We start from the raw sequence: 26,167 nt of genomic DNA on the forward strand, positions 1-26,167 counted from the left end.
TGGCACCCAGGAGAGCCAAGGAGGTTTTTGCTGGTGAATTCTGATAATACAGAATTAAGTTCCTCTCAGGTCTGCCCCAGTTTGCCATGAACAAATCACTACAGTGACAGAAGGCAGCACCCCAAGATCATCACAGGAGGACAGGAAGGGGGACAAAGACCACTGCAATGGCAAATCAGAGTTCCCAGAGATGTTTCTTTGGTGATATTTCCAGCACCCCTGTGGAACCAGGCTTTCCTCTTCTTGTCCACTCTGCCAGGAATGGAGGCTTTGTGCCTGCCAGGAAAAGCTGGCTGCAAGGCACTGTGGTGAAGAAACACAACTTGTCAGATAAATATACATCTACAGACTTCCCTGCAGTGTTTATATGCAGCCTTGGCACCTTCCCCAGTGCAAACAGGGGTTAAATTATTCTCTGTTCTATTTGTATTTAAATGTTATGTTTCCATGATGAGTGTAAGGCAGAGGTGTCAGATGGGCCTGGGCGAAGGAGGCGGCACACGTGAAAGGTGAAATAATAGAGCACTGCAAACCAAGTGCTGAGAGGAGATGGGAAGGGGGGACACTGGAGCGAGGGGGAGGAGGGGGAGGACGGGCACTAATTAAAGAGACAGAAGGGACAATGAGATGCAGGATGTTTGACCCTCTGTGGAGCAAGAGGACAAGAGCAAGAATCACAGCAATTGTGGAGGGACTGGGGGAAAATTAGGGTCACTTGCAGGGAGACATGACACAGGATTGTGTTTATCCAGATAGCTCTCGCTAATGTATGTGTGAGCGTGGGGGTACATTTAGATAAGAGTATATAAATACACTTGTGTTCTCGTATTCCTCATGCAAAACAAAGAGGTTGAATCCCTGTATCAGGAAAGCGCGAACCGGCTTTACCATCTAGAACGTGGCTTCCGAGGCCTTGGAAATAAAGAGGGACAGATTTACCATCTCTGTGTCCCAGGCTAATTTATATAGCTTATAATTATTTGTTCCTGCTGCTATTCCCCTCCTTCCCAAGCCTGCTTGCACACACAGAGGGGGAGCAGCTGCAGTTCCTTGGTCCTGGCGCTGGGAGTGTCTTTAAGCTTATCTCCTTGGCACCAGGACACAACAAACAAGCAGCCTAGAGAAGTTCTCTAAGCAGGTGTGGGCAAGAAGAAAAGACAGCGCAGAGGACCAAGTGGCACATTTAGCAGAGAGAATGCAGGAAGCAGAGTTGATCTTCTTTGCTCACTCTCCTAATTCATCCTTGGCAGAGAAGGAGGAGGAAATAGCATTGAGGGTGCTCACCACATGCACAGAATCAGAATGGTTTGGGTTGGGAGGGACCTTTAAAGGTCATCTGGTCCAAGCCCCTGGCAGTGAGCAGGGACATCATCAACTAGAGCAGGTTTCTCAGAGCCTTGTCCAACAGGATCTTGAAAGTTTCCAGGAATGAGAAACCTGTAACCCCTCTGGGCAGTCTATGTCAGTGTTTCAGCAACTTGGTAAAAAAACTATTCCCTGTATCTAGAGTGGATCTGGTCTCTTTTGTTTGAAAAGCAGGACCCCTTATCCTATTGGTACTGGCTATATTCAGAAATCTGTCCCCACCTCTCATAAGCATCCTAAAGTATTTAAAGACCCCAATAAGTTCTGCCTGAAGCCTTCTCTTCTCCAGGCTGAACAACCTTAATTCCCTCAGCCTGTCTTCATAGCAGAGGTGCTCCAGGCCCCTGATTATCTCTGTGGCCTCCTCTGGATGCTCTACAACAGGTCCACACCCTTATGGCAGGGGCCCCAGAACTGGATAAAGCAGTTGCAAAAACACAAAAACAACATCACAAGAACAGAACGGAGGGGAAGAACCACCTGCCTCAACCTTCTTTTGATGTAATCCAGGACAGGGCTGGTTTCTGGGTTACAAGAGCCAATTGCTGACTTATGCCCAGCCTTTCATCCAGCAGAACTCCCAACTCCAAGCAGTGGGATCAGGCATATGCCAAAGTCACAGTGGTAAAAAAGAGCTATAAACCTGGGTTTCTTTCAAGCAATCATGACCAAGGAATCCTCCACAGGTCAAAGAAAGAAGGAGCTTGAGAGAAGATGGGTAAGCTGCAGATGCCTTGAACGTTATGGAAGTTTGAGCTCTGAACTCAAATCTGCAAGCTCAAACCTGTCATTCTCTTGAGCCAGAGTGCTCCACCACTCCCCTTAACCTGTGCTAATCAGGTGATCAATAGGCTAAAAGCAGGGCATTTCCCAGGGCCTGGGTTTCACACTCCTATTGCCATTTTCACAGCAGTCCTACAGCTATGTGATGATGATTACCACCCTTTCCACAGGGGAAGTGATTATGAATTCTGTTGTAGCTAATTGTAAATTAGCTAATTATCTTCTCCGTGGTACCTTGCTGGAAAATACATGAACCTTTTAAATAGAGGTGTTTCAAAAATTACGATAGGGGAAAAATCCAACAAGATTCAAAAGCCTAAACAACACAAACGTAGTGCTACCTAACTCCAATCAATAGCAAACAAACCCTCCTTCCACCTGCAGGTCCTATTTGGCCCCTTTTCCCTGTTCCTCCCCATATCAAACAATACCCTCAAGGGGCTAATTCTGCTTCAGGCCTTAAAATGTTTGCTGAGTTCACCTTTTCCTTGCAGCTGGGTGTTGTGGGGCATCCCTAATCACATCTTATCAGGACTGATTTCTTTGCACTGATCTCTCCCCCTCCTCCCTCCCTGGCTTGGTTTTACTTAGCAGATCCCTTATAACACATACGTTAGCAGAGATGATTGCACAGCTGCTGGTCTCCAACTGCTGGAGACAGAGGCTTTGAGACACCCGGGCTAGAGAGAATAACAGCTAATCTGAACAGCTGTGTGATGGGGACAAGCGCAAATGAATATAAACCCAGGTGTGGGAGCATAATTCTCCCATGCAAAGAAGGAAGCTTCATCCCACAGGTGCATTACTCTCCACTGTTGCATGTCAAAAACTTAGTTTGAAGGATTTCTCTTATTTAATTGCTTGGCTGCACTCTGAGCCTTGACTTGGACATGGATCCTGTAAACAGAGTGAAAGAACAGCTGAACAAGGGATGGAAGGTCTGTCTGACTCTGTTTGCTGTCTCTGGCAACAGCCAGTTGTGGATGTCTAGGGAAGAGTAAAAGAATGGGGAATTTTGTTGATCTCCCCAAATATTCACCTAGAATTTAGTGCTCTGCAATTCAGGGAATTCTGGAGTCTGCAGTGTTGTTTTTTCCTTTTTGTTTGTTTGCTTTTTTTTTTCATATGTAGTAGTTTCTGAAGTGTCTTTCTTTGATGTAATTGTTCAGTGGACTTTTGAACCCATGTGTGCTTGTGAGCATCCAGAACATCCTGCAGTGAGACATTCTGTAGCTTAAGCACACACTGAATTAGGAACTTCCTCCTTCTGCTTATTTTGAGCATGCCACAAACTATTTTCAATAGATAGAGCCTAGATCTTGCTTTGGGAAAGAGTGGAAATCATTCCTGATCCAGTTTTGGAAGAGTGGACCCATGAGGACATTCAAGAGCTTGGCTGACACTCTTTTCTGTACATTTCAGACTGGTTTTTGGGACTCCTGAGTCCCATGTTAAGACCTGCTTTGGAAACTAGGGAAAGCAAAACCACTTTTCTCTTGGACTGATTTGCTATTCCTGGTACCAGAGAGATGGATCACTGTGCAGTTACTGATATTAAATACTTATATCTCTGCCAGGGACTGTGGACTCAGTGGAAATATGGGTTATATAAATTATCCAGTGAAAAAGGTAGCCTCAGTTTCCCCACCTAAAAAGAATAATTGGTGTTTGCAACTGGAAAAACTGGGCATTAGTGAGATTGGCCATACTCCAGGAGCACAGGTAGCCCTGGCAGAAATAATGAAATGTACCTGGCAGGTTGGGAGTCAGATCTGTGGCTGAACTCTACAATGGTTTTTACCCATTTTAAGTGGTGAAGCTTTCCCAGTTCCTTGAGGTGAGTCAAGGCAGGGTTTAGTTCTCAATAAAAGCCTACTTTTGTAAATTACAGTGACTCTGAATCTTGGAGTTATCTTACAGGATTTTCATGTCCTGCAGTAGTGTGACTCCTAAAGACAGTGTCACAGTGATCAAGGTGCTTGTGTCCAAGAGAATTCAGATGTCGGCTGCTGTTGGCCCTGTGAGGAACTGTAAAGAAAATTAACTTGTTGCCAGATGTTGACCCCAATGTCTAAGATTAGGTTTTTTAATTAAACATGACTGGTCTTCTTCTCTTCTTTCAATGTCCTAGTCTATATTACAGTCCTAACTTCCTGAGAAAAGACCTGCTATACAGGGAACTGGAAGAGGTCCTTGATGTGCAGCAGCTGTAAACCACATCTAGGTATTGTCTGGGAGAGCAGGTATATGAGCAGGATGAAGAAAGTGCAGAGCTATGATGAAAAATGGAAGGAGATGGAGAAGACTGTTCAGAGCAGGAGGGTGGGTGTGGTTTGGGTTTGGCTGGTCTGTGCTGCTGCAGCAGCACCCACTGTGTGCCAGCACTGAAGTGAAACCCAACTGGAAACTGAGAGCCTCATCTGGCCAGTTCAGATGAAAACACACTCAGACTTCCTCTGTGCACAAAGGGAACGGGCAAAACTTTGGGCCAAGCAAGCCCTGCCATAAAGAAATAGCCTAAATGATTCTAATATCAGATTCTTGTACAGCTGAGAATATTATAACCCCAAGACAAATATCTGTAGTTCTGACCTGCTGAAAGGCACCATCACAACTGTCCATTGCCAAGAGATGCTATTCCATGGGCAGATCTTAAATGACAGGTTTTATGGTGTTTGATACTGAGACGGGAAAACAACTTGAAAAGATCCATTTTATTTGTAGCCCTTGCTTAGGAAATCTGATGGTGAGAAAAGTCTAAAACCCTGTGCCAGGCAAAGCATAAAACCTCTGCATCTGAACTGTGCCTCACAGCTCATAATTTTCTTATTTGTTATCTGAAACACACAAGTAGAATATTTTTGGGAATTATTCCTGAGGCAATGCTTTTTAGGAGAAGACTTGGGAGTCAAAATCTGGTCTTTCTAAACCCAACCTATAGCCTAAACACACACTTTCTTTTCACAATCCTGCCACAACAGGAAGAATATTTGAATCTGAATCAACCTTTCAATCATGAAAAAGGGTAAAAATCACACCTCTTTCCTTAGCTATTTGCAGCCTGTTCTTGCAGTTCCCATTTCCTGGGAACAACCCTGGAAATGTTCTTAGGACACCCAGCATGGAAGAGTGGATGTGTCCAGCTGTGCTATGACTAAACTCCACAGGAATTTGCATGACTGTTTAGGCTCCTTCTTCCTATGAATCCACAAATATTATCTTGGCCCAGTTTGATGGATTTCCAGAAGAAGAAGGAGATGAAGGAGAAGACTGTCTTGTACTATCAAATGACACTTCAAATGAACACTGATTTATGCTTTCACGCTCATCTTTCAGAGGCAGCTCGGATTTGACTACAACTCCCACTGCCTTTGGTTCTGGGGAATTTAACAGATCTTAATTCCTATGTGTAACATCCCCTTTTCACTCTGTGGCCACACAAGGTTGAGGCTGAGCCCGAAGGGCCATTTGGTTTTCACACTCATTCAGAGCAAAGCTTAGAAGCTTCTTGACAAACTCCGCAGGGTCAGTGGTGTCAAGACTGGTATGTCAGGAAAATAAGTTTCAGTTCCTAAACTCATCTCAGTAGTGACCTGTCGAAGATTTGAAACCCTTTCCAGAAGCCTAGAAGGCCAAGACATTAATCTGTGGTAGCACTCCAGCCTTGAGCAACGAGGACTATTGAAATAGCATAGGCATGGACAGGAAGGGGGGTGGGAAGGACATATTTTCTCTTGCAGGAGCTGGGACGACATTTCAGATCAAATTAAACTTCAGTTTTTAAAGACTTCAGTGGAGGTAATTGAAACACTTTCTCACAATTGCCTGAACCTAAGTGTTATCTCTCTTTTCCTCTGTATATCATCCCTTTTCCCCCAAGTCTGAGACAGCCCTGCACGGCCACAGCCTCCTTAATATTAAAGACGGTGATTAAATGGGATTCGCCGAAAGACAAAGGGCTGAAAACCTGCCAATTGTTAATCCCTCCTTTGCTGTGCTTAAAAATTCCATTTTCTTCATTTGAAGGAAAGGGGGGGGGGGAGAAAAGAGAATTATACGCCTATGTCTAATTTAAATTCTGGTGTCGCGGGTCCTGTTCCCTTCTCCCTCTCTTGACGTCTGAATATATTCCTTTATTACCATTATTACAGCTTTCTGATTGCATTAAAATTCATCCACACACTTCTCTCCACATTCCACTTTTCTTTTGCCAGTTTTTTTGCTAATTCCCTTTTTCTCTCCCCCCTTTTCTCCCCACTTTCAAATTATACAGAATGTCATTAAAGATCTCCACAAAATGCCTTAACTCCCTTCTCTATTGCTTTTATAAACTTGCTGGCTTTTTTTCCTCTCCATCCCCTCATCTACAAACAAAGAAAATGAAGAAAAGGCAAAAGAAAACAATAATAATAAAGGAATCCAAGCAGCACATCTCAGAGGTCTCAATAACACCTTTCCTACTTCATACAGCTCTTAGCCTAATGTTCACTTCAGTTATGGAACTATATTTCACACAGAAGTTTTGTGCATTATTTGTTTGATGCTGTACCTGGAATCCTTAGTTAAAATCAAAAGTAGAGTCTGCCAGGCTATGTTTATGAGCATGTAAAAAGATAGTCTTGCCTGTAACTGTAAGCAGAAAAATAAGAACATTGGGGGGGAAAAAAATAATTTCGCCCTGCTTTATGGAGGAAGAGCTGAAATCATGTAAGGATTTGCTTATGGATGTGAGCAGTGGAGCTGGGCATGCAGTGCATGTGGCCAGTTGCAGGTGAATAGTACAAGATCTGAACCACAGTTAATCCACCCAGGTAATCCTTCAGACATCCCACGGACTGCTAGGACATCCTAACAGTGACTTTTTCCCCACAAGGCAGGTCACCTAAAAAAAAGAGCATAAATTTTGTTAAACAAGTTCCACTCTATCTAGGTGGAAGTCCCATTTGGAAGATTTTATTGATAAAAATGAAGGTGAGAATTGGACTCTGCTTCTATAGAGAACACAGCTGCATATGGGCAGCTGAACAATAAGGTGAAGGCACATGACGTGTTGCCAGTGTGGTTAGGCTGGGGTGTCTGACCCTCCCAACCTCTCCTTGTGACTCTCCTAGCCCAGCTGGAAGGATGAAGCTGCTATTATGAAACTTTAATTCATTCTTGCCAGTTCTTCCCAGGGTGCCTAAGTAGGTTTTTTGTTATTGTTGGTAGTTTTTTTGTTTGGTTGTTTTTTGTTTTTTTTTTGTTTTTTTTTTTTTTTTTTTGCTATTGTTATTTTTGCTGCTGTCACCCTCAATTACACTGATATAATGAAATGACTGAAAGTGGATGAAAAATGGATTTTTTTTTCTATAAGAAATACTGATGTCTCAAAAAATGTACTTCCACTTTGAATTGGAGAGGCCAAAGTTCTTGTGAAACGGAAATTCTTCAGTTGTGAAATGTTACAGGGTATTGTCTCAGAGGAATAAAAAGCCTTTGTCTTAATAACCTCAAAACATAAAATATATAAAGCAAAATGGCTGTGGTTTTCAGCCAGACAAAAGAAAGTATATTTTTGCACACTATATGAATAAATAAAAGACATTTCTGTCATGGGATATTGCTGAACACAAAAGTCATAAATTAGCTCCAAGGCGAATGAGACAGATTAGTGGTGGTTTTGTCCACTCAGTGCTATAAAACATGAATATCCAGATGCAAAAATCTATCTTAGTCACTAAACCTCTGTCTTCTGGAAGCCAGAGGGTATTAGGGGGAGGATCACTCTTCATAAAAGCCTTGTTCCTGCTGTTTCTAATGGGCACTGTTGGAACAGAGGATGCTGGACTAGGCAAACCTTTGGTCTAACTCAGAACGGAAGCTAGTGGTTTAATACAATACAGACTTGAAACAAAATTAAATCAAAAAGATCCCGTTAAAATGGTAGATTTGTACCTCCTGAATAGAGAACTCAATGTATTAATTTTAAAAAAAAGATGTCCCCTGGCACAAATCTCATTGATATGAATCTGTTCCAGGGGAATGCTTTGCCTCTTACAAAACTACATGTTGGGCTAGACACCTGTTCCTTTGAAATACTTTGGCCAGCTCGACAAATGACCCAGGAAATGAATGGGTCTGCTTCAGGATGCTACCCAGCAGGATCTGGCTTGACTTATTCACATACTCATTTAGACTGTTATCCTAAGGTGTGTCTGAGGAGGAACATTATATTCCAGTGATGTTACACCAGTGCTTGAAATAAACATTGGGGATTCAGGGTTAGAGCTGAAGCTTATTGAAGTTAATGAAAAAGAGTGCCATGGAGCCTTGCAGGCTTTGGATCACACTCTTGATTTGCTGAAACACTGCTCAGATGTCCTTGCCCTTCTACTGCAGATTCTCCCTGATGCAGAACAATTCCAGGAGAGATCTGGTGAGGACAGAGCAGAAGGACAGTAAGAACCTGGACTACGCCCATCACACCTTTTCTGGGCCAGGGTTTGGTAGTCTGCATGTATTTCCTTGATTCAGCCCGTTTCCTTACTCCTTTCACCATTCTGTTGCAGCAAGGAAAAGAAAACAAATGCCCTGAGAAATCTCCTGCATGGGAAAAACTCATCCTTCCTCTGGGTAGAAGACTGTCCTGCAGGTTTTAAAAGAGCACTGCAGAGAAGTGAAGGAATGCAGTAAAATTGGAACCAGACAGGATGGCCTGAAATGCCAGGCAGGGCTTGCAATAGAATTTGTAATCAACACATTCACAGAAGGACTTTCCTCTGGTGACAGTGATACTCAACACACACTTGTCACCAAGCAAGGACAGCTGGACCCAGCAAGAAGCTGACCCACCTCCATAGAGGTGGGATGTCCAGAGCCCTGTCTGGAGTCCTCTAGTCACTTTTTCTCCCTCCATTTGGGCTGGTTTCAAAGACAGGGGAAACCCATCCCACTGAGCATGCTGAGCCAAAGATTTCTCCTTTTGGGGAAAGCAAGGCTGCTTTCTTCGATGTCATTTACCATCTCCCTACAAACATTTTATTGAAGATTATTTCTTCCACCCACCTTCCCACCCCCCCAGCTCTCAACTCTGACTGGCTTTAAATGCCACTGTCATTTCCATCCGCTGACAGAGCTCTTTAACTGCCGCGCCGAATGGCATTCGCTAAAACCAACTAATAGAAGGAAATGAGGTTAACCTTTAAGAAAGGTGAAAATGAGCCGGGTGCTATGCCAGCAGTAAGGAATTAGTTCATAAACAGCCTCCCGCTGCAGAGGCAGCTTAATGCAGGCACTGGTGCTACTGGCAGTGCTGTGGACAGGTGGGTCTAAGGCTTGGTCAGGAAAAGGCTCAGCGCCTCCCCATTCACACAGTTTAGTCAGCCCTTCCCTGGAGAGCCTGTGGGGACAGTCCCACAATTCTAATCTTGGCTGCTATGGTCTGAAATCACAGCAAACAAATGTTGGTTGTAGTGGATGCCTATGACATAAGTGGCTTGCACCTGGAAATATTTTCTCCATCATCTTCTCTTGCATGCAAGAAGATGGGAGTGCTCAGGGCCAAATCCTGCCTTTTCTGTCTCCTTGATGAGTTTCGCCTTCCCATCAGTCTTTTAAAATCCTTTTCAGCTCAGCCCAACATGACCTAGTAACTCTTACTGACTGAATGAAGGCTGTGCTTCTGTAAAAGCTCCGTATCTGGATGGTCTTGAACTATCTGAAGGACTATTATTGTCCTTATGTTTTCCTTCAGGATTAATGAATTTGTTGTCTTGCTCATCAGGAGTTAGACAAAATCCTGGTTTTAAACCACACCTTGATCTTACATGTGCCACTCTTGAGCTCATACCTTAGACCCTGTGCTACAGAACTCATGGAGGAGAGCAAAAGAGAAGAGCTGGGGACAAAGGACTTCTACACACCTGCAAGAGAAAGGACATCTCTTTGTCTTCTCAGAAGACTCATGTGTTCAAGGCCATCTTGGTTTGGGCTTTGAACACCCTTGTCTGGCAGAAGGGGGTCCCTGCCTGTGGCAAGGGTGTTGAACTGCATGGTATTCTTCTTAACAGCAGGGGGGAACTCAAACCCTTACCAGTATGGGCATCAGAAGGAGATGCAGCACAGTGCCATGATGGCAGCAAGACAAATATTTTTCAAGTAATTTTCTATTGTCAGTGCTCTGCTTCATTTAATTTTAATTAGACCAGAGAGCCTGAAGGATGCATATACTACCAACTGTATCAGCAAATAATTGGCAGTATAGGAAGGAGTCCATATGAAGTTTGTCCCCTATTTTCAGTCAGTTTGTATAGATGCATCTCTGGTTTTTTCACAGAAGTGCTCTGAAGTTAGTCTTTCATCTCAGCCTGCATAGTGGTGCCTGTACTATTGTCTTTCTCTTGCCATGGCATATTATCCATGTCAAAAGTGTTTGAAACAGAAAATTATACACCTGGACCAAACAATTATTAAGCATACATCTAGAAAGCTTCCTAAAACAAGATCTTACTAGGTATAAATCAACATTACAGGCATGCATTGTACAATGATAGAATTATTTTTTCCACCAACACAGCTAAGGCAAGATCAGCAAATATAAAAAAAAACGTTATCCCATTCCTGCTCAATGTTAGTAACGGGACAAATTAATTGACTAATTCAGGGTAAAGTCCAAGTCTCCGAAAGGTGTTTCTAACCTCTAGAGCTTTACTATCCATATAGAAAAAAATGACCCTCCACAGGCACTTTCCACCTCAGACTTCATCATTACTAATAATGCTTTTTGGCTAACAATGCTTTTTGGGGTGTGTGGAGAAAGGAGGGCTGTGCAAGCCAGATCTGAACCTGGCTCTGGTCCCTATTACTGCAACAGTACTGTAACTGTGCTAAGGGGAGTCATCTCTTCCCTTCATCAGTAGCCAGGACTCAGGGAAACAGAGAGAGGCAGAGAGCGAAGGTGCTGTTTTATAGCAAGCCTTTTCTGAGCTTGAGAGCTCACTGTGCTATTATTTTCCCTTTTTCCCTCATTTCAGGCCTTTTTTGTGTTTCATGTTTGGCCCTCGGCAGGCTGAGAGACGTGCTGACAAGTTGTAACTCTCACTCGGCTTGGCGAGGGCTTTGTTCTCTGTGTGCGTGGCACAGACTCGCTTCCTCTTCCGAAATGTGACAGCGAGCGATAACACTGACACAGAGAGCCAGCGCCCGGGCTCGGCACGCTCCCCGTGCTAAAGACCCTCTTCAGTGATCTGCAGCATCAGTCAGGAACCAAAGATTGCACAGGGAAAAATATAGTAGTGGCAAACTCCTCCTTTCTCCCCAAACCCCCTTAACCCCAGAGGCTCACACACCTGACTGTTCGAAAGGGATTTGTAGGGTCTCCCCTGCTCCTTGCACACAGAGGAGCCCACAGAGCTGCCCCAGGGGGCTGAAGGACTGTGCTGAAGCCATCCTGCTGGTGCCCCACAGCCATCCCCAAAGGCTGTGTTTTGGCTAAAATGTGTGTCCTGGTGAGGGGCCAACTCTTACTAGGAGGACAACGGGCAGAGCAACCGACAGCATCAGAGCTTGCTTTGATGTGCATCCTCTTGTGACAAGAGCCTGTCTCTGACTTCTCGCTTTAATGTGTTTGGCATCGTGTTCAAATTAGAAAAGTTTTGGAGAAAAGTGCAGTCTCTCTCCAGGTGATTAAAGTGCTCTTTCGTATATAGGCTATTTTCCCAGAAAAGATACTTTCATAAAGATCCAAGTCTCTTGGAGCTCTCCTAGGCAAGGATGAGCACAACTTTTCAAACCTGGCACTTAGAGGCATGTGTTTCATTTATACAGCTTTTTTAAAAAACTATTACAGTTTTTAAAAGATGAATGTGTGGATCAGTTTCCTGGAGTATTCTCTCCACCAGTGTCATCTACTAAAAAAATCATCTTTGTTCTTCAAGTTCTTTGTTTATATAGCAAGAGGCCCACTAGATGGTTTTGCCCACCACCACTCTGGGAGATGATGTCGTCTTCCTCAGCTGTGATAACCACTTTTCTAGGTCATTGCCTAGGTACTTTTCTAGGTTGCTGTCTTATGAAATACAGCCCCTCATTCTTTAGGCCTGTATTGCAGCCCTATTCCTCCCTGAGTCAACTTAGATTTGGTTCTGCAGAAACACACACATAATGTCTTAGCCAGCCAAAGCTCATTCAGAGTGACCTAAGTGACTTAGATGACTCTGTATCAGGGTTCTGTCCTTACAATTTTCCATTTTGTGTTATCCACAGATTTTATCAGCCGGGATATTTAATTCCACATCATTCATGACAATGCTGACTAGCGTCAGAGCTGGCTACTGATCCGTGTAGAGCCCTGCTGCAAATATCCTCACTCTATCATGGTTTCTCTTTGACAACTGCATTTTGAGATTTGTCCATTACCCACTTCTTAATCCATTTAATGTCCACCCTCTTGAACACTGTGCTCAGCAAGAACTACAAGGAAGTTCCAATTCTAGAGAACCTTTGCAGCTCAAGATAACTTATACTGATAAGGAAAACTCAATCAGTCAGTTTTGCCATGGGGAAGATAGGATCTCAAAGACACATAGCCCCTCTCCCTCTTTCCCTTGCCTCTGGCATTGTTCCTTCTCCCAGCTTGAACAGCAGGACTTCACCTCTGCTGCAGCACCATCCTCTAACAATAGTATTTAAGGAATACTGTATTTTCCTTTCTCCACATATTGCTATAAAAGTTGGGCATAGACCTCAGTTATTTCTGTTCTTCACTCTTGGTTATTGCAGCTTATTTTTAATGGCTGGTTCACTGGCAGGTTGTGTTTGCTACGCGGGTGTAGATGATATCTTTGCAAACACAGTGACTCAACCATCCTAAGAAGGACCCTGTTCTTCTTTATTATATTCTTGCCACTGTTATGTTTGTGGGACCTTGGGATTAAATACCCACTTACAAGCTACTCCCACTGAGATTGTGAGAACTGGAGAGCCCAGCAAATAAAGGAAACCAAGTCATAATTCCTACACGTGTTTCATGTGACGAGAAACATAGAACAGTTTTTTCCTTTCCCCACCTCAATATCCTTTTTTTCCTGGGAGCAAAAGTAGCTGTATTTTATGCACTCAGAGACTTCCCTGCACAGTGAAGCAATGTAAAGGCAATAGGGTTCTTATCATTCAGCTTCCCTGAACCCTCCTCTGAGCTGGAAAAAAAGCCCAGGTCCCAGCTGGGATGACATTTATTTAGCATATGTAATGTTAACCAAAAGATGTCAGAGAACATGCATTGAACCCTGCTTTGTCTCTTTCACTGTTAACTATTGGCTTTCCCTGTCTTTTTTTTTGACCTGTTCCAGCCACATTGTCCCAGACTGAGGAAGATCTAGCCCTGGGTGGTTTGGTGGTCCTTGGTCTTAGACATCTACTTGTCCTGTCTTCTTTTCAAGTAGTAGCTCACACCATATCTAAGTGGAAGCTAGGACCCAGAGAGAAGTAGCTTGAAGGATTTGGTGCAGACTTTCCTGAATTTTAACAAAAGCACTGAAAGTTTGCCCATCAATAACCCACTCATGAGTAAGATACAACAGTTTGTCCCTACCTCCCTAAGGATCAAACTCACATTCAAGAGACAGCCTTTTATCTCCCCATTTTTGCTGTTAGATGTGACAGTAGTTCTCAGCAAACCTCTTTATTTTATTTTTTTTTTTTTTTCATCTCTTCACCTGCAATCCAGGGAAGTTCTGGCCTTCATTGTTTTGATGCTCAGTTCTGAAAGAACATGTTACCACAGCAATGATAGCAGACTTAAGGAAGGTCTAACATAATCATTCAAACACTGCCTAAGTAGTAGTAGGTGGTGGTGTTGATTCAGGCTTGGGATGACTGAGACTCACAGAGGTTAAACAGACACACAACCTGGAATAGGGAATTGTGAGCACTTGCTTTGCAGCACAACCCTGCAGAAATCATGATCCTTTTCTCTGGACTTTTCTACAGCATTTTTCAGGAGACTAGTCCATAATCCTGACTTCAGAGAGCTTTGCACAGGCTGCCTAAATTATATTGAAGCACAAGATTTGTAGTTCAGTTCACCCAGAAAAATCGTATGTCTGCATGTTTGCATATGGATGCGTGCAGTGTGTGGGAGTGATTCTCTAAATAGGAGGCGAAGTGCCTATCACAGAGAATAGACCTTAAAAGGGTTTTCTGAGCTGTAAGTGAGAAACCAAAGCTGGGAAGAAGAAAATAAAGCAAAAAGACAACCTTACCACTACCACCGGCAACTCAAATTAAAAAGCAATTGTGTGTGTAAGGAAAAGGAAGATTTGGAAATACAGGCATAAATGACATTTGTTGTGAAAGCCTCCCCCACTCCTGTCCCCAAGTGATAAGGAAATGAGCTGGATGCCAAGGGAACTTCAGGTTGGATTCAGGAGAAAGAAACGTTTTCAGGTCAAACTTCATTTGATGTTAGCTTGAGTTCCTCCATCAACTGACATCGGGCAAATGTGCCACTGTCATCACCTCCCAAACTTGTGTGTACCCACAACTTGATGGAGATGTGGACAGATGCCCATGGGCAGGTGTCCTTTCATGCTTTCCCCTCCAGCAAACACTACCATCAAAATGCCATCCCACCCTCTGGTTTTTATCTGGTCCAGGAGTCCTAGCACTGCCTTCCCAGGAGCAAACCTTGAGGAGGACTTGAAAGAGAGGAGAAACTGCTCTTCTCCAGGGGAGCATGTGTGACCCAGGATCCCAGCAGGAATCTCCACTGTCCTGATTCACTTTATGGAGAAGCAAGGAGCCAGGCAGTCAGTGCTGCTAACTTCTGGGCATTTGAGAGAGCTGGCACTTGTCAATCAATGCTGATACAAGTGAGAGGGACCCCACCAAAAGGTGTGTCCGCAGGAGTGGTGGTACCTAGCATGGGCAGAGGCAAACCAGCTGAAGTGTTTAAAATGCCAGAGACAATGTGAGATCATATTTCCCTAGTCTGTGGTGGAGTTGTGGTCACTGCCTAATCTCCATTGCCATCACCCAGTGAGTCCTCAGAAACCTCTGCATGGTGCCAGATCCAGGCCAGCACCGAGCACTGCTTTGGAGGTGTTGAAGGGCTGGCAGGACGGAGACTGCTGCTGATTTACTTCCTTTCTGCTCTTTGGGCAAGCAGCAAGGTAGGAAAGGGGGGATGATTGAAAGGAGTGGGGAGAGAAGATGAAAGGGGGAAGAAAAGATAATAAGAAAGCCCCCACTGCCCTCTGCCATTGTGCTGTTCACTAGAAGACTCCCTACAGAATTACGCTGTCGTCTTGCAGGAAAGCATGTAATAACTGAAAATACAGTGTCAAAAGGAATTTTTCAGGCTTTGACAGTTCATAAATTACAGTTCGTTGACTTCTTCCTGTGTCTAGATTTAAATTAATAGGCAAGCAGATATATATTTCTTTTGCTCCCTTCTACTGAGCAGGAGCAGTTGTGGAAGTGACGCTGTTTCTCGCGTCTCTATCTCCCCTTTCCCTCCCTCCCTTCCTTACAATCAGCCTCACCCTGATGCAGGCCAGACCCTTCTCTCAAACCCCAGGGTATGGCACAGAAGTCCTCCCAACATTGCCTCTCTCCAGCATACAAGTGGAGCTGCAAAGGTAAATAAATCCTCTGTTCCCTACTGCCAGTGGTCTCTTTCTAAAATCAAACTCTTTCAGAGGAGGTGTTTGGTGGGAAATGGCCACAGGCAGTAAAGGGCAGAGATGCTCAAGTGTCCAAAGTGAAAGCAAGCAAAAAAGAATGGGCCTGCCTTCTAAACAAACGAAAGTGAGATGACATGGCCATCAAGGGAGAAATCTGCATTGGTCTTTCCACAGAAATGTAGGTACTCACCTGTAGTGAGAGTAATGGCGTCTATGAGGATGGATGGATGGATGGATGGATGGACAGTCGAATGTAATAGCAAACTGACTAGACAGGAGATCATTGCTCCAGAAAATACTCATGCTCTAAAGGGGTTGCACTCCACCTTTCTTGAATCTTTGGATGCAATGTAAGCCTGCTGGTCTGAGCTGGGCAGCTCCAGTATTTTGCTGCTGGGGGAAATGATCCAAGAAGATGGAAGCTTGCACACCATTCACGGTGCCCTGGTGAACTGGAATGCTCAGAAGTGGAGTTGCTTGGTGGCACATCAAAGCACGGTGGGGAGCTGTTATGCTGCAGAGGACCCCTTGTTCCTTTTTATGGTGACGCATTTATGAGTTTTGGGCAGGACAGCCTGAGGTCTGTCTGTGATGTTGCTCTGCAGGTGCAAGGAGCTCAGCTTGCATCAGTGATGGCTGTGAAATTCCTTGGAGGGTGTGGATTTGCAACACATAGGTAGTGAAATGCGTCAAGTGTTTTGGGTCCTGCAGTTTGAAAAGGTCTCATGTTAAAAAGAGGTTATTAATAGTATTAATGGTTCCTGCTACAAGTTGTAGTCTGTAGCTGCCTAAAAAGTTAGAGTGAATACTGGGATGTGCTTGGCAGCTCCTGGGAAAGAGCAGTTCAGGACACGACTGTTTTTTGGGAGGGTGGTAATGACTCAGAGCTGGGAGCTGAACATTTTCCTTGCTTGCCATAGTAACACAAAGAGCGGGAGTGAAAAGTGCAGAGCCAGAAGGAACACGGGTCCTGGCTGCCCTGATGGAGCTGTGTGAAGGGACGAGTGTGACAATCACACATTTGAATCGTCTGAAAGGTCTTGGCGCTTTCACCACTGGCTGCATTCACGCGGGCGCTGAGGGGTGGCCACGTCCCCCTGAGGAGGCAGCTCCTTGTGGAGCACTGGGGGTTCACTCACCTCTTGGCTCAACATTCCCTGGGGGATGCCCTTTGCAGTGGGGCTTGGAGGGCTCAGATGGTGGAAAGGTGACTGAGGGGCTCTGGGGACACGAGCTGAGCACAGGAATGGAAGAGTAGGAGAGCCAGCAGTCCCAGGTGTTTGCCCTGCAGGGAGAGCTCCTTGTGCAGTGGCACAGGGATGTTTTTTATTGACCAGCTCCACTTATTGACCACTCAGTGGTATTGAGATCTCCAGGTGCTCCCAGTATCAGTTCAAGTGCAATGACTACAATGATTCAGGAGGGACAGAAACCCTACTTCAGCTCATGCAGGAGAGAAATAACCTATTTAGTGCCTAAGGTTTCTCATTCTGCAGTTACTTAAGGCCTGAATTTAACTCTTGAGAGGGGGCTGCTCTTTGGGTTTGCTGATCAGGAGGTTTCTGGCACTAGGTGTTTATTATCTGTGAGTCAATTCAAGAAAACCTGTTCTGAGGAAGTCACTTATTTGTGATGCCTCATTCAAAGGGGTATGGAATACCCCAGAACTTGTGGTCCTGCTTAGAGAGCTGTGGGGTGGGTGGATGGAACAAGTGCTGCCATTTGCAGATTAGGTGACAATTTTTGCAGTGATGGAGGACTATCAGTCTCACATGTCTGACACATACCTGCATCAGCACTATTTCAACTGGAGTTACTATAAAAAGAGTCAAAATTAGCCTCAAATAAGAAAATTAATTCTTCAACAGATTTTCACAAACCCATTGAAGGCCATTTTCCACAGCTTCCAGACTGTCACAGACCACGGCAGTTTAAAACTGGTTTCATCCCATAGATAGCACCACCAAATAGACTACAGGGACAGTCAGCCTATGCCAGTTTGTATTAATTTCAGCTCCTAAATGTTTCCCACTAGCTTCTTGTTTCCTTCCCTCACTAGGACAGTCTAATCTGTTCTGCCCCTACAGCCTTCCCTGCCACACTCTGATGAATACTTGTTGCAATCCCCATCTTTTGATTTGCAAAACAGCATTTTGCAGAGGATGCAAAGGCAGAAGTGACAGAGAAATAAGGCAACCTTTCAATCCATTTATCAAAGTCCTTGAATTTCCCATTTCAAGGCAACAATCAGAAATAGGGAGCATAAAAAATGAATATGAAATCCAGGGCATTTTAAATAAATGGAAAGGTTAACAACAAAGCCAGTTCTCCTTGATGATAATAAAATAAAATCAGTCCAGAGACCTGTTGATCCTGAATGGATCTTGTTTAGTAGGAAGAAGTAAGTGAATGTACTGATAGAAGAGAAACACAGAAATATAATGTATATTAATTTCCTGCTTTTGCTGTCTTAACTGGATGTTTAGTTTTGCAAAATGCAAAAAAATAGGTCCAATGTGCTGTAGCCAGGAGAGACTCACTTAAACACACTCAGTGGGTCAGTCTGCATTAAGCCAAGAGTTGCATTCCCCTGGAAAAGACATATCAAGCACAAATGAACCACTCCAGCCTCACCTGGAGATGGGAACAGGTATTGCAACCACCAGGCAGGAACCTCACAACTAGGCTTGGGAGCCAGGAAGTCATGGCCACTGATCTATTGCTGCCCATTTGACTGTCTCCTGGCTAAGGAGAAGTTGTTTTCATGATAGCTGTCTGGCATCATTATTTTCAGGCATAGAAATATTTAAATAATGAAGCTTGGAGGTGTGATTTTTGAGCTGAGATCTCATCTGTTTAGGTGTTTACAGCACAAGTGTCACAATGATGTCTCATCTTCAGGCTCAATGAACCAAAGAGACCTTTGAGGTCATATTCTCCCATGTCTGTGAAATCTGTGAGGTTTGCTGTGTCCTAGTCTAGAAAGTTTGTTGCAGTCTCTTCTAAAGGAAATGGTGTTGGAGAACAAGACCGTAGATCCTATCTCATGCTCAATAAATCTTACAGCTCCAAGATAAAATGAGGAATAGATGGAATGAGCACCTACCTCTTTGGGAGAGGGAACTGGTCAAATGCAAGGCAGACAATTTTCACCCAGGGACTTTGCAAAGGAGCCTACCAGGAATCTGGTCTGTTTCAGGAATAGCTGAATAACTATTTAACTATATAAACAAACTTTCTTGGGTTGTGCGGCAAATCTCAGGTGCTTTTTATTATTGTTTTTCCATAATTTTGATCACTCAGATGTCACCACTTTTTTCACTGTCTCCAGCAATGATCTCCAGGAGTGTCACAGCTACTTAAAATAATGTTTCTCTTTCTTTTCATTTGTATATCCTAATTTCCCTTGCTAACCTGCACCATTATTTCCCCTCCTTGCTGCCATGTTGGAGCTGGTGGTGGCAGCTGTCCTCCGTTCCTTATGAGAGTGGATGATGATGTCTTCAATGTCAAAACTGACCATGTCTGCCTGTGATAGCCTCAGCCAGGCAGCTGGAAAATGAAAGAGTGGAGGAGCCTATGCTCCTGTCTGTCCTTTGGTTTCTGGTCCCTGGGTCAGGCCCACAGGAAACTGTGGGGCAGATTACACTGCCTGCTTTGTGACTAGGCAGAAGGCTGCTATGCCCAGGGTGCACAGTCTGACGTCTCTCACCATCATGAAATGTACTAATTGGGTTTTTTGTGTGCATTTTTTTATTTAATGGTACTCTAGGACACTGAACCTGCATTATGATCAGAGGCTGATGAGTTAAGGATATGGGGAATTAGGCTCAGCTGGGCTCCTCTGCCACGGGCTACAATAGCTTATTATAGTCTGTACGGTATTTCTAGCAAAATGCTTTGAAATCTCAGAGCACCTTCTGTGTGAGGGACAGGGAACTCTTTACCATCGAGGAGGCAATGTGGGAAAGAAAGCGGGAAGCTTTTAACCCCTGTCACTCATCTGTCTGCTTCTCAAACCAAGGCCCAGAAAATCTCCCCCTCTAGCTGATGGGATGCCTTTGCCATGACATCGTCCTGACAGCTCCACTCTCCCACCCAGTCCCCTGCCCCCACACTGCAACATGTTTCATGTGCTTATCAGTGTGTCCTTGTGTGTGTGCAGTGTATGTGTGCATTCAAACACAAGCAATTCAAGTAAAATCTTGCACCGCCTACTCAGCACCGCTTGGATAATCAAGTAAAAAATCCCCAAACAATGATCCAACAATCTCCCCCTCCTCAGCTTGTACTGAGGTCCCAACCTTAATACCTAATGCAATTCTGACCCCCTACTTTCCCTGCCCTGCATTGCAGAGCAGGTTCTTTGCCTTGGCATGCAGTGCAAAGGAGTTTTCAGAGCTAGATTTTGTTCTACAAGGACTAGCTGTTTCTGGGACTTGGGAAGAGACAAAATATCTGTCACGCAGGATGAAAGCCAATGTCTAATTCAGGAAAACTGGCAAGGAACTGGTTTGGTGTAAGGCTATCTTAAAACTGCCTTCTGCTTCTACTAGAGCACCTGGTGCTTCTGAAAGCTTGATTGAAAACAGGCTACCAAATTCAATGTCTGTTTTCTTTAACCAGTGTTGCTCTAACTATTTCACATAACTGCACACATTTATTTCCCCTCTGAGATGTTTCTACAGCCTAACCAAGCACACATGATCTGAAAAGGGGTCTGATTCTGTTGGAGGTGATGACTCTGGGGTTCATACCCAGCAAAGGACAAGACAGCAGTATCTGCATGCCAAATGCAGAAATGTAAAGCCAGAAACCTGTGCGCGTCATTTGGCAGGAGATGCATAAAAGCACAGAGTGTAGTAAGGTGTGATTAAAACAGGAAAAGGAGTACTGGTAAGAAAGAGAGCAAGAAAGGGAAAAAGAAAAGAATGAATGTGATGAGGGAATGATTGCATCTCTCAGTCCTACATTTCTCATTCAGTACCAGGTACATACAGTACATTTCTCAGAGACAAGAGACATGAAGAAAGGTGTGTCTGATGATGTGGACATACAGAGCCAAGTGAGAGAACAGCTGATTCTTTCATCCTTTTATGTGTGCTGGTCCGCTGGCTCGGGGTAGAGTTCTGCAGGGCTGAGGGCAAGTCTTGGGCAACAGAAGGAACTCCTGTGTCTCCCTAAATCTAGCACTCTTTTGGCTGTGCAAAATAGGTGATACCTTTATTAAGAGAGTATTAGGAAGAAGTCCTTTGATGTGAGGATGTAGAAACCTGGCACAGGTTGCCTGGAGAAGTCATGGATGCCCCACGCCAGGTCAGATTTGGTGGGGTTTGAAACAACCTTCTGTAATGGGAGATGTCCCTGCCCAGGGCAGTGGGGTTGGACTAGAGGATCTTTAAGCGCCATTCCAACCTGAAAGATTTTATGATTCTAGTAAACTAGAAAATCTCCCTTCTTTCAAGAAAGTAAAGAATAGGCAGGATATTTTGAAGTGTACTGATTTTCTGCATCTTTCCTCAATTTCATAGATAGCCCCAATGTTAGCTGGGACCCCTGAAGAGAGAATCCAGGGTTTTCATGGGGGTTCTTGAAGGGAACTGAAACAACAACTATGCAGCAGAGTCCAAGCATATATTTTTATATCTCCACAGTTGAGGCTAGGAAATATGCAAGGGGTGTGAATGGGAGCATGCTCCTGTTCCTGCATGGAACCTGCTATTGGGAATAGTTTCAGGTGAGCTGATCACATAACTTTTGTGCCACATCATCTCACCACAAGCACAAGGGCAAAGGCTTCTGTCATCTTGTAAAGTCACTGGAGGGGTTTGTGCACGTTGCAGCAACATGTTTTCCACTGAACAGATCTGCCCTGTTGTTGCACCGGATGAAGGCGATTTCCCTCCCTGATCTTGGAGGGTCAGAAGCAATTAGCATAGTCCTTCCCACCTCTCCTGGGGGCAGGATTGGGTGTAATGTAGCCCACGACTGATCTTGCCATGCACTGTTCATCGGGGGTGACACAGCTGAGCCCCTGATGAGATGCTGGCTGACATGTGTCAGGAAGGATCACGGCATGCTTCCCTAGGTGCCCAGGTGGGTTGTGGGTATCACCACGGAGGCAGGGGGCTTGTAAACATTTTCTAATATGGCATTTAAGACAAAAAAGAGTGAGCTGAGGCAGAACAAGACAAATTAATGTAGAATGACAACTGCCTTAAGGAGGATCAGATGTCCAGAGAGAATCAAAAGACTCCTTCTCTCAAGACTCCAATGTAAATATATCTATCTATCTATATATCTATATATATCTAAAGCTATCTAAACATACATATGTAGATCTGTGTGTAAATGTGCATATTAAAGCAGATAGCTAACTGGTGTTAAATAGTAAAAGTCCACAGAATTATGGACAGTATGTGAAGATGCTTTAACAGCCATTACCTGTTCACTTCCTTGGTTGAATGCTTTGAGTTTTCTGTATATAGGTGAGCATGTGCAGATATTTTTTCACTTTCTTATAGATTTGGGATACAGAATTTTTTCAAAGGTGATTTGAATGGGCAAAAATTATGAAGAAAGCTTGTGTGTGTTTTGAATATGGCAGCTATCTGGGGACGTATATACAAGCATAGAGAGGTGGAAGAATTGAATTATATGATGCATGAGGCTTTGACTGCATGTCAGAGAGAGAAATTAAGGAAGAAACCTTCGACTGAATACATTCCTGGCTTTGAGTTCCTAAAACTGAAGAATTGCTTTACAATAAAGGAGGTGAAGTACCACAGTTTGAGAACCTTAGACACAGTATGACTAACATGCACAATCCTGGAACAGCTGAAACAGGCAAAGATAAGAACTGGTAAGTGTATGTGAGTTTTATGTTATCAAAACCTGCTGTTCTTTTAAGTTGATTTACAAACACTGAGGTGCTTACAGACTACTCAGCACTGCAGAAGCCATTGTTGTTTAAGTGTAAGAAATGTGGCACTCTCAGCATATCTGCCTGCATCAAATAATTCAGTATTCATCCTCTTAATGAAGCCGTACTTCTGAGGTGAGATTTCAATTGCAGGTTAAAGCATCCACATTTTTTACCTACAGATAGTCTGGCCTTTTAGATTGCCAAGGCCAGTAGAGGGATTTTTGTACACTCAGGGGACAGTGCACTGCTCCACTTGCCCTGCAGTGGACATCTACATTTGGTCAGCTGCACTGATCTCTCTTAACTAAAAAACGTCAAGCAAGCTGCTCTTAGCCAATGCCCATCTCTTTCCAATGAGTATGAAGTAACTTCAAATAACTACCTTAGACTTAACCATTAATATTCAGATGGATAAGTTTAGGGGAGACCAATCCTGCCAAATAGCATATAAAATAAACACATATAATCCTCAGTCCCAAATTGTGCCTTCACATATCTTCTTTCTGGGTCATGTGCATTGTAGTTTATCTGACTGGTCATAAACAGCCAACACAGCTGGAATAGCCAATATCAAATAAACACAGGAATTTTCTTTGTGATGAGATCTACAGAAGTAAGGGAAAAAAAAAAATCTAAATATGTTTCCTAATAATGACCTAAAATCACTGTTTGATGAACACATAATCTGTTTGCACACAGTGCATGACAGAAGAACAAGTCAAAAAGAATGGGGAAAAACTATTATTTTCAAAGCATCACATCATTAACACAATATATTACTGCTACCTGCAAAACAACTTTCTTAGACAAAGAACAAAAGCACTAAAAAATGTACTGATACCTGGCAAGACACTGCAGCTCCTGAGGTTTCAAGGTATTTTAGAGAATTAATATCTTACACATATGCAGCAGGTTTCACCTGAAGATCTCAAAGCACTTTGTAAATATATATGCATTAATTAATCTTCACAGCAGCTCTATGAAATAAGCACTGTAAATATAATTATCTTGATTTTACAGATGGTTAACTTGAGACTCAGAGCAGTGAAATAACTCCCCCAAGTTCACACCATGAATCAGCAGCACCGTACTGACTGGAATCCAGTGTTTCCACTGCCACTTCTCTTTGCTAACCCAAATGACAAAAGTCCCTTTGCTTAGGGTAGCAATAGGCTCCACACAGAGAAAAGAGCTGCTCTGGGACTTCACACTTTCTAGTTGGTAAAGCATTTCCCACCCCTTGAATCAGGGACATGATAAATGCACACAGTGTTATTTATTATTAATATGCTCATTAGCATCTGCATCATTACCACAGGAGGAATGCTATCGATAGACAGCGTTGGTGAGCAGGTCAGATCCTGCCCCAGTATTGAACATGGCCACTTCTGGGGGCTCTTTGCTGCTTAAAAGGACAATTTCCTTAATAAGCAGTTCTTAAGAAGGCACAGGCAGCAATCACACTTCCTGCACATCTTTCGTCTTCATTTAACGTGACATTCCCGCTGTATCTTGTAAATAAACTGTGGTTATCCCCACTGGGGAGAGGCACAGTTTGATATAATGTCAGCCTGAGCTAAAACTGAGGAAGCTGAGCCTGCTGTGAAGGGGAGGGTCTCTCAAGCGCCCACATCGGAAATCTTCAGCCTACTCTTACCTTATTAAAAAGTCAACCTGCCAGCATGTAAATGGCAGTGAACAAAAAAGGGACGACATATGGCAAACACAGGCAGTAGTCAGGGCTAACACCTGTGTGTGGAGGAGGCACTTGGGTTGTCAGAGCTGAGGGGCATCTGCAGGGGCACCTGGTGGCCCTCTTTCTCCTAAAAGTAATGAAGGTCTTTCACAGGATGGGTGATGCATTTTGAAAGCATTTAAAGTGGAAATTATTTACCCTTTTCATCTAAACTAGATTCCTTAGTGTCATTCCACTCAATTTTGTTCTGTTTGGATTTGTTATTTACATGGAGACCACCTCCATGCTGTACTTTTGTTTATAGCAGTCTGTTCTTCAACAGTGGGTTCTTGATATTTATTTTTGCTGAAAATGATCTATATTAATATATTATAACATTTTGTCCTACTGCCCTGGGATTTGGAAAGGTATTTTTACCCAGTAAAATCCCAGTTTTATCCCTTCAAAACTGTTCTGGGTCTCGGTGTCTGTCTGGGAATCCTATAGGTTCATACTCTTTAAGGCTCTTCCCAGTATATTCATGTCAAATTATATTAGATCTCACTGGCTTCCCCTAGTAATGGTAGCTAAACCTCCATTAGAATGTTTTAATATTCTCTTTTCTGATGTGACAGAGAATAAGATGAAAAGCATACCCACCAACTACAGAGACAGCAATTTGATCTGGTGAGGGTCATCACAAAGGAGCATTTTAGGCTGATGTCAAAAGCCGCAGACTGCTCCTACTTCACTCTAGGAAGGCATTTCCCCTGCAGCTTAGAGACAGCTGGATGTCAGATGTTCCCCAGGGTCACTTTTCCAGGGGTCTCTGGTCACTCTTGTCCCCAAAAAACACTTGGCCCTTCTTGGGGGAGTCAGTTTGGCAGAATCTGTCTGCCTGCACTTCCTCCTGGGCATCTAAGCCTGTTTGAGAAGACACTCAATTTTGCTGTGAAGGTTAGGATATGTCCTCCTTTCTTGCAAAATCTTGGCTGAGGAAATCAGCTGTGTGGGTGGCAAGCCCAGAGGACACAGGATTGTGAGCGTCATTCAAAGCCAAATCCTGCCTTAGGTCTGCATCATGCTGCACTCTTACTGTTTGTAGTCCCGCGCTCTCTGTTTTCCAAAGATGTCATGCTTTCTATTTTATTTTAATAGAGGCTTAGTTTCAAATCCACTGCTCAGCTGTGCCTGCAGGGAGTTCCCAGCTGAGGCCAGTAGCAGGTGTGTGGAGACATTTGAAAGCAGGATATGCCCCTGAGCTCCCCCTTGCACACCACTGCTCTGGGGATGGACCTGACTACTGGGCATCACAAAGGATCCCTGAAGACAGCTCATGCCAGTTTCACTCACTTGTCTTTATGAAAGTACATTGAGGTGAGAGGGTAAGAGAGAGGAGAGAGAAAAGTGAGAGGAGCCTCCAAAGTCAAGGAGCAATGTCTGCAAACTGTCTGAAGCATTGCATGATTCTTTCCCTGACATTTTTTTCCCCAAGTTTGAAAGATACCCTGAGGTAGATTTCCATATCTGCATAGATTTATTTATAAAGGGGAAATTCTTCTACTGCGCATATCCTTGTTGATTGCCACATTGTTACAGGCACCTGGGGAGTCCATAAAGGAATCAAAGAATAAAAAAAAGTCATAATGTAAAAATTTTACAAACAACAAAAGCCATAATGCATTTCCTGTGAAGTCCTGAAATAAGGATTTCTTACAAGGAAGCCCAGGAACAAAGCTAACACATGAACACAGCTCT

General features: G+C 43.7%; 1 protein-coding gene across 32 annotated transcripts in view; it reads right to left on the bottom strand.

The window, feature by feature from the left end:
- Positions 1-26,167, bottom strand: part of CELF4 (CUGBP Elav-like family member 4) — a 670,877-nt gene that overhangs the window by 83,461 nt on the left and 561,249 nt on the right. For 8 of the 32 annotated variants that reach the window (XM_058865103.1, XM_058865120.1, XM_058865106.1 and 5 more), the window contains exon 5: positions 18,489-18,495. The exons of 18 other annotated variants lie outside the window; for them this stretch is intronic. In XM_058865103.1, the coding sequence (XP_058721086.1) occupies positions 18,489-18,495 (7 nt within the window). Of the gene's footprint in view, positions 1-6,480; positions 6,488-18,488; positions 18,496-26,167 lie in introns of all 32 variants that reach the window. 6 more of the 32 variants (XM_058865121.1, XM_058865119.1, XM_058865110.1 and 3 more) reach the window with 1 other exon arrangement.

Source organism: Poecile atricapillus, chromosome Z, assembly GCF_030490865.1.
Source record: "Poecile atricapillus isolate bPoeAtr1 chromosome Z, bPoeAtr1.hap1, whole genome shotgun sequence".
NCBI lineage: Eukaryota > Metazoa > Chordata > Aves > Passeriformes > Paridae > Poecile > Poecile atricapillus.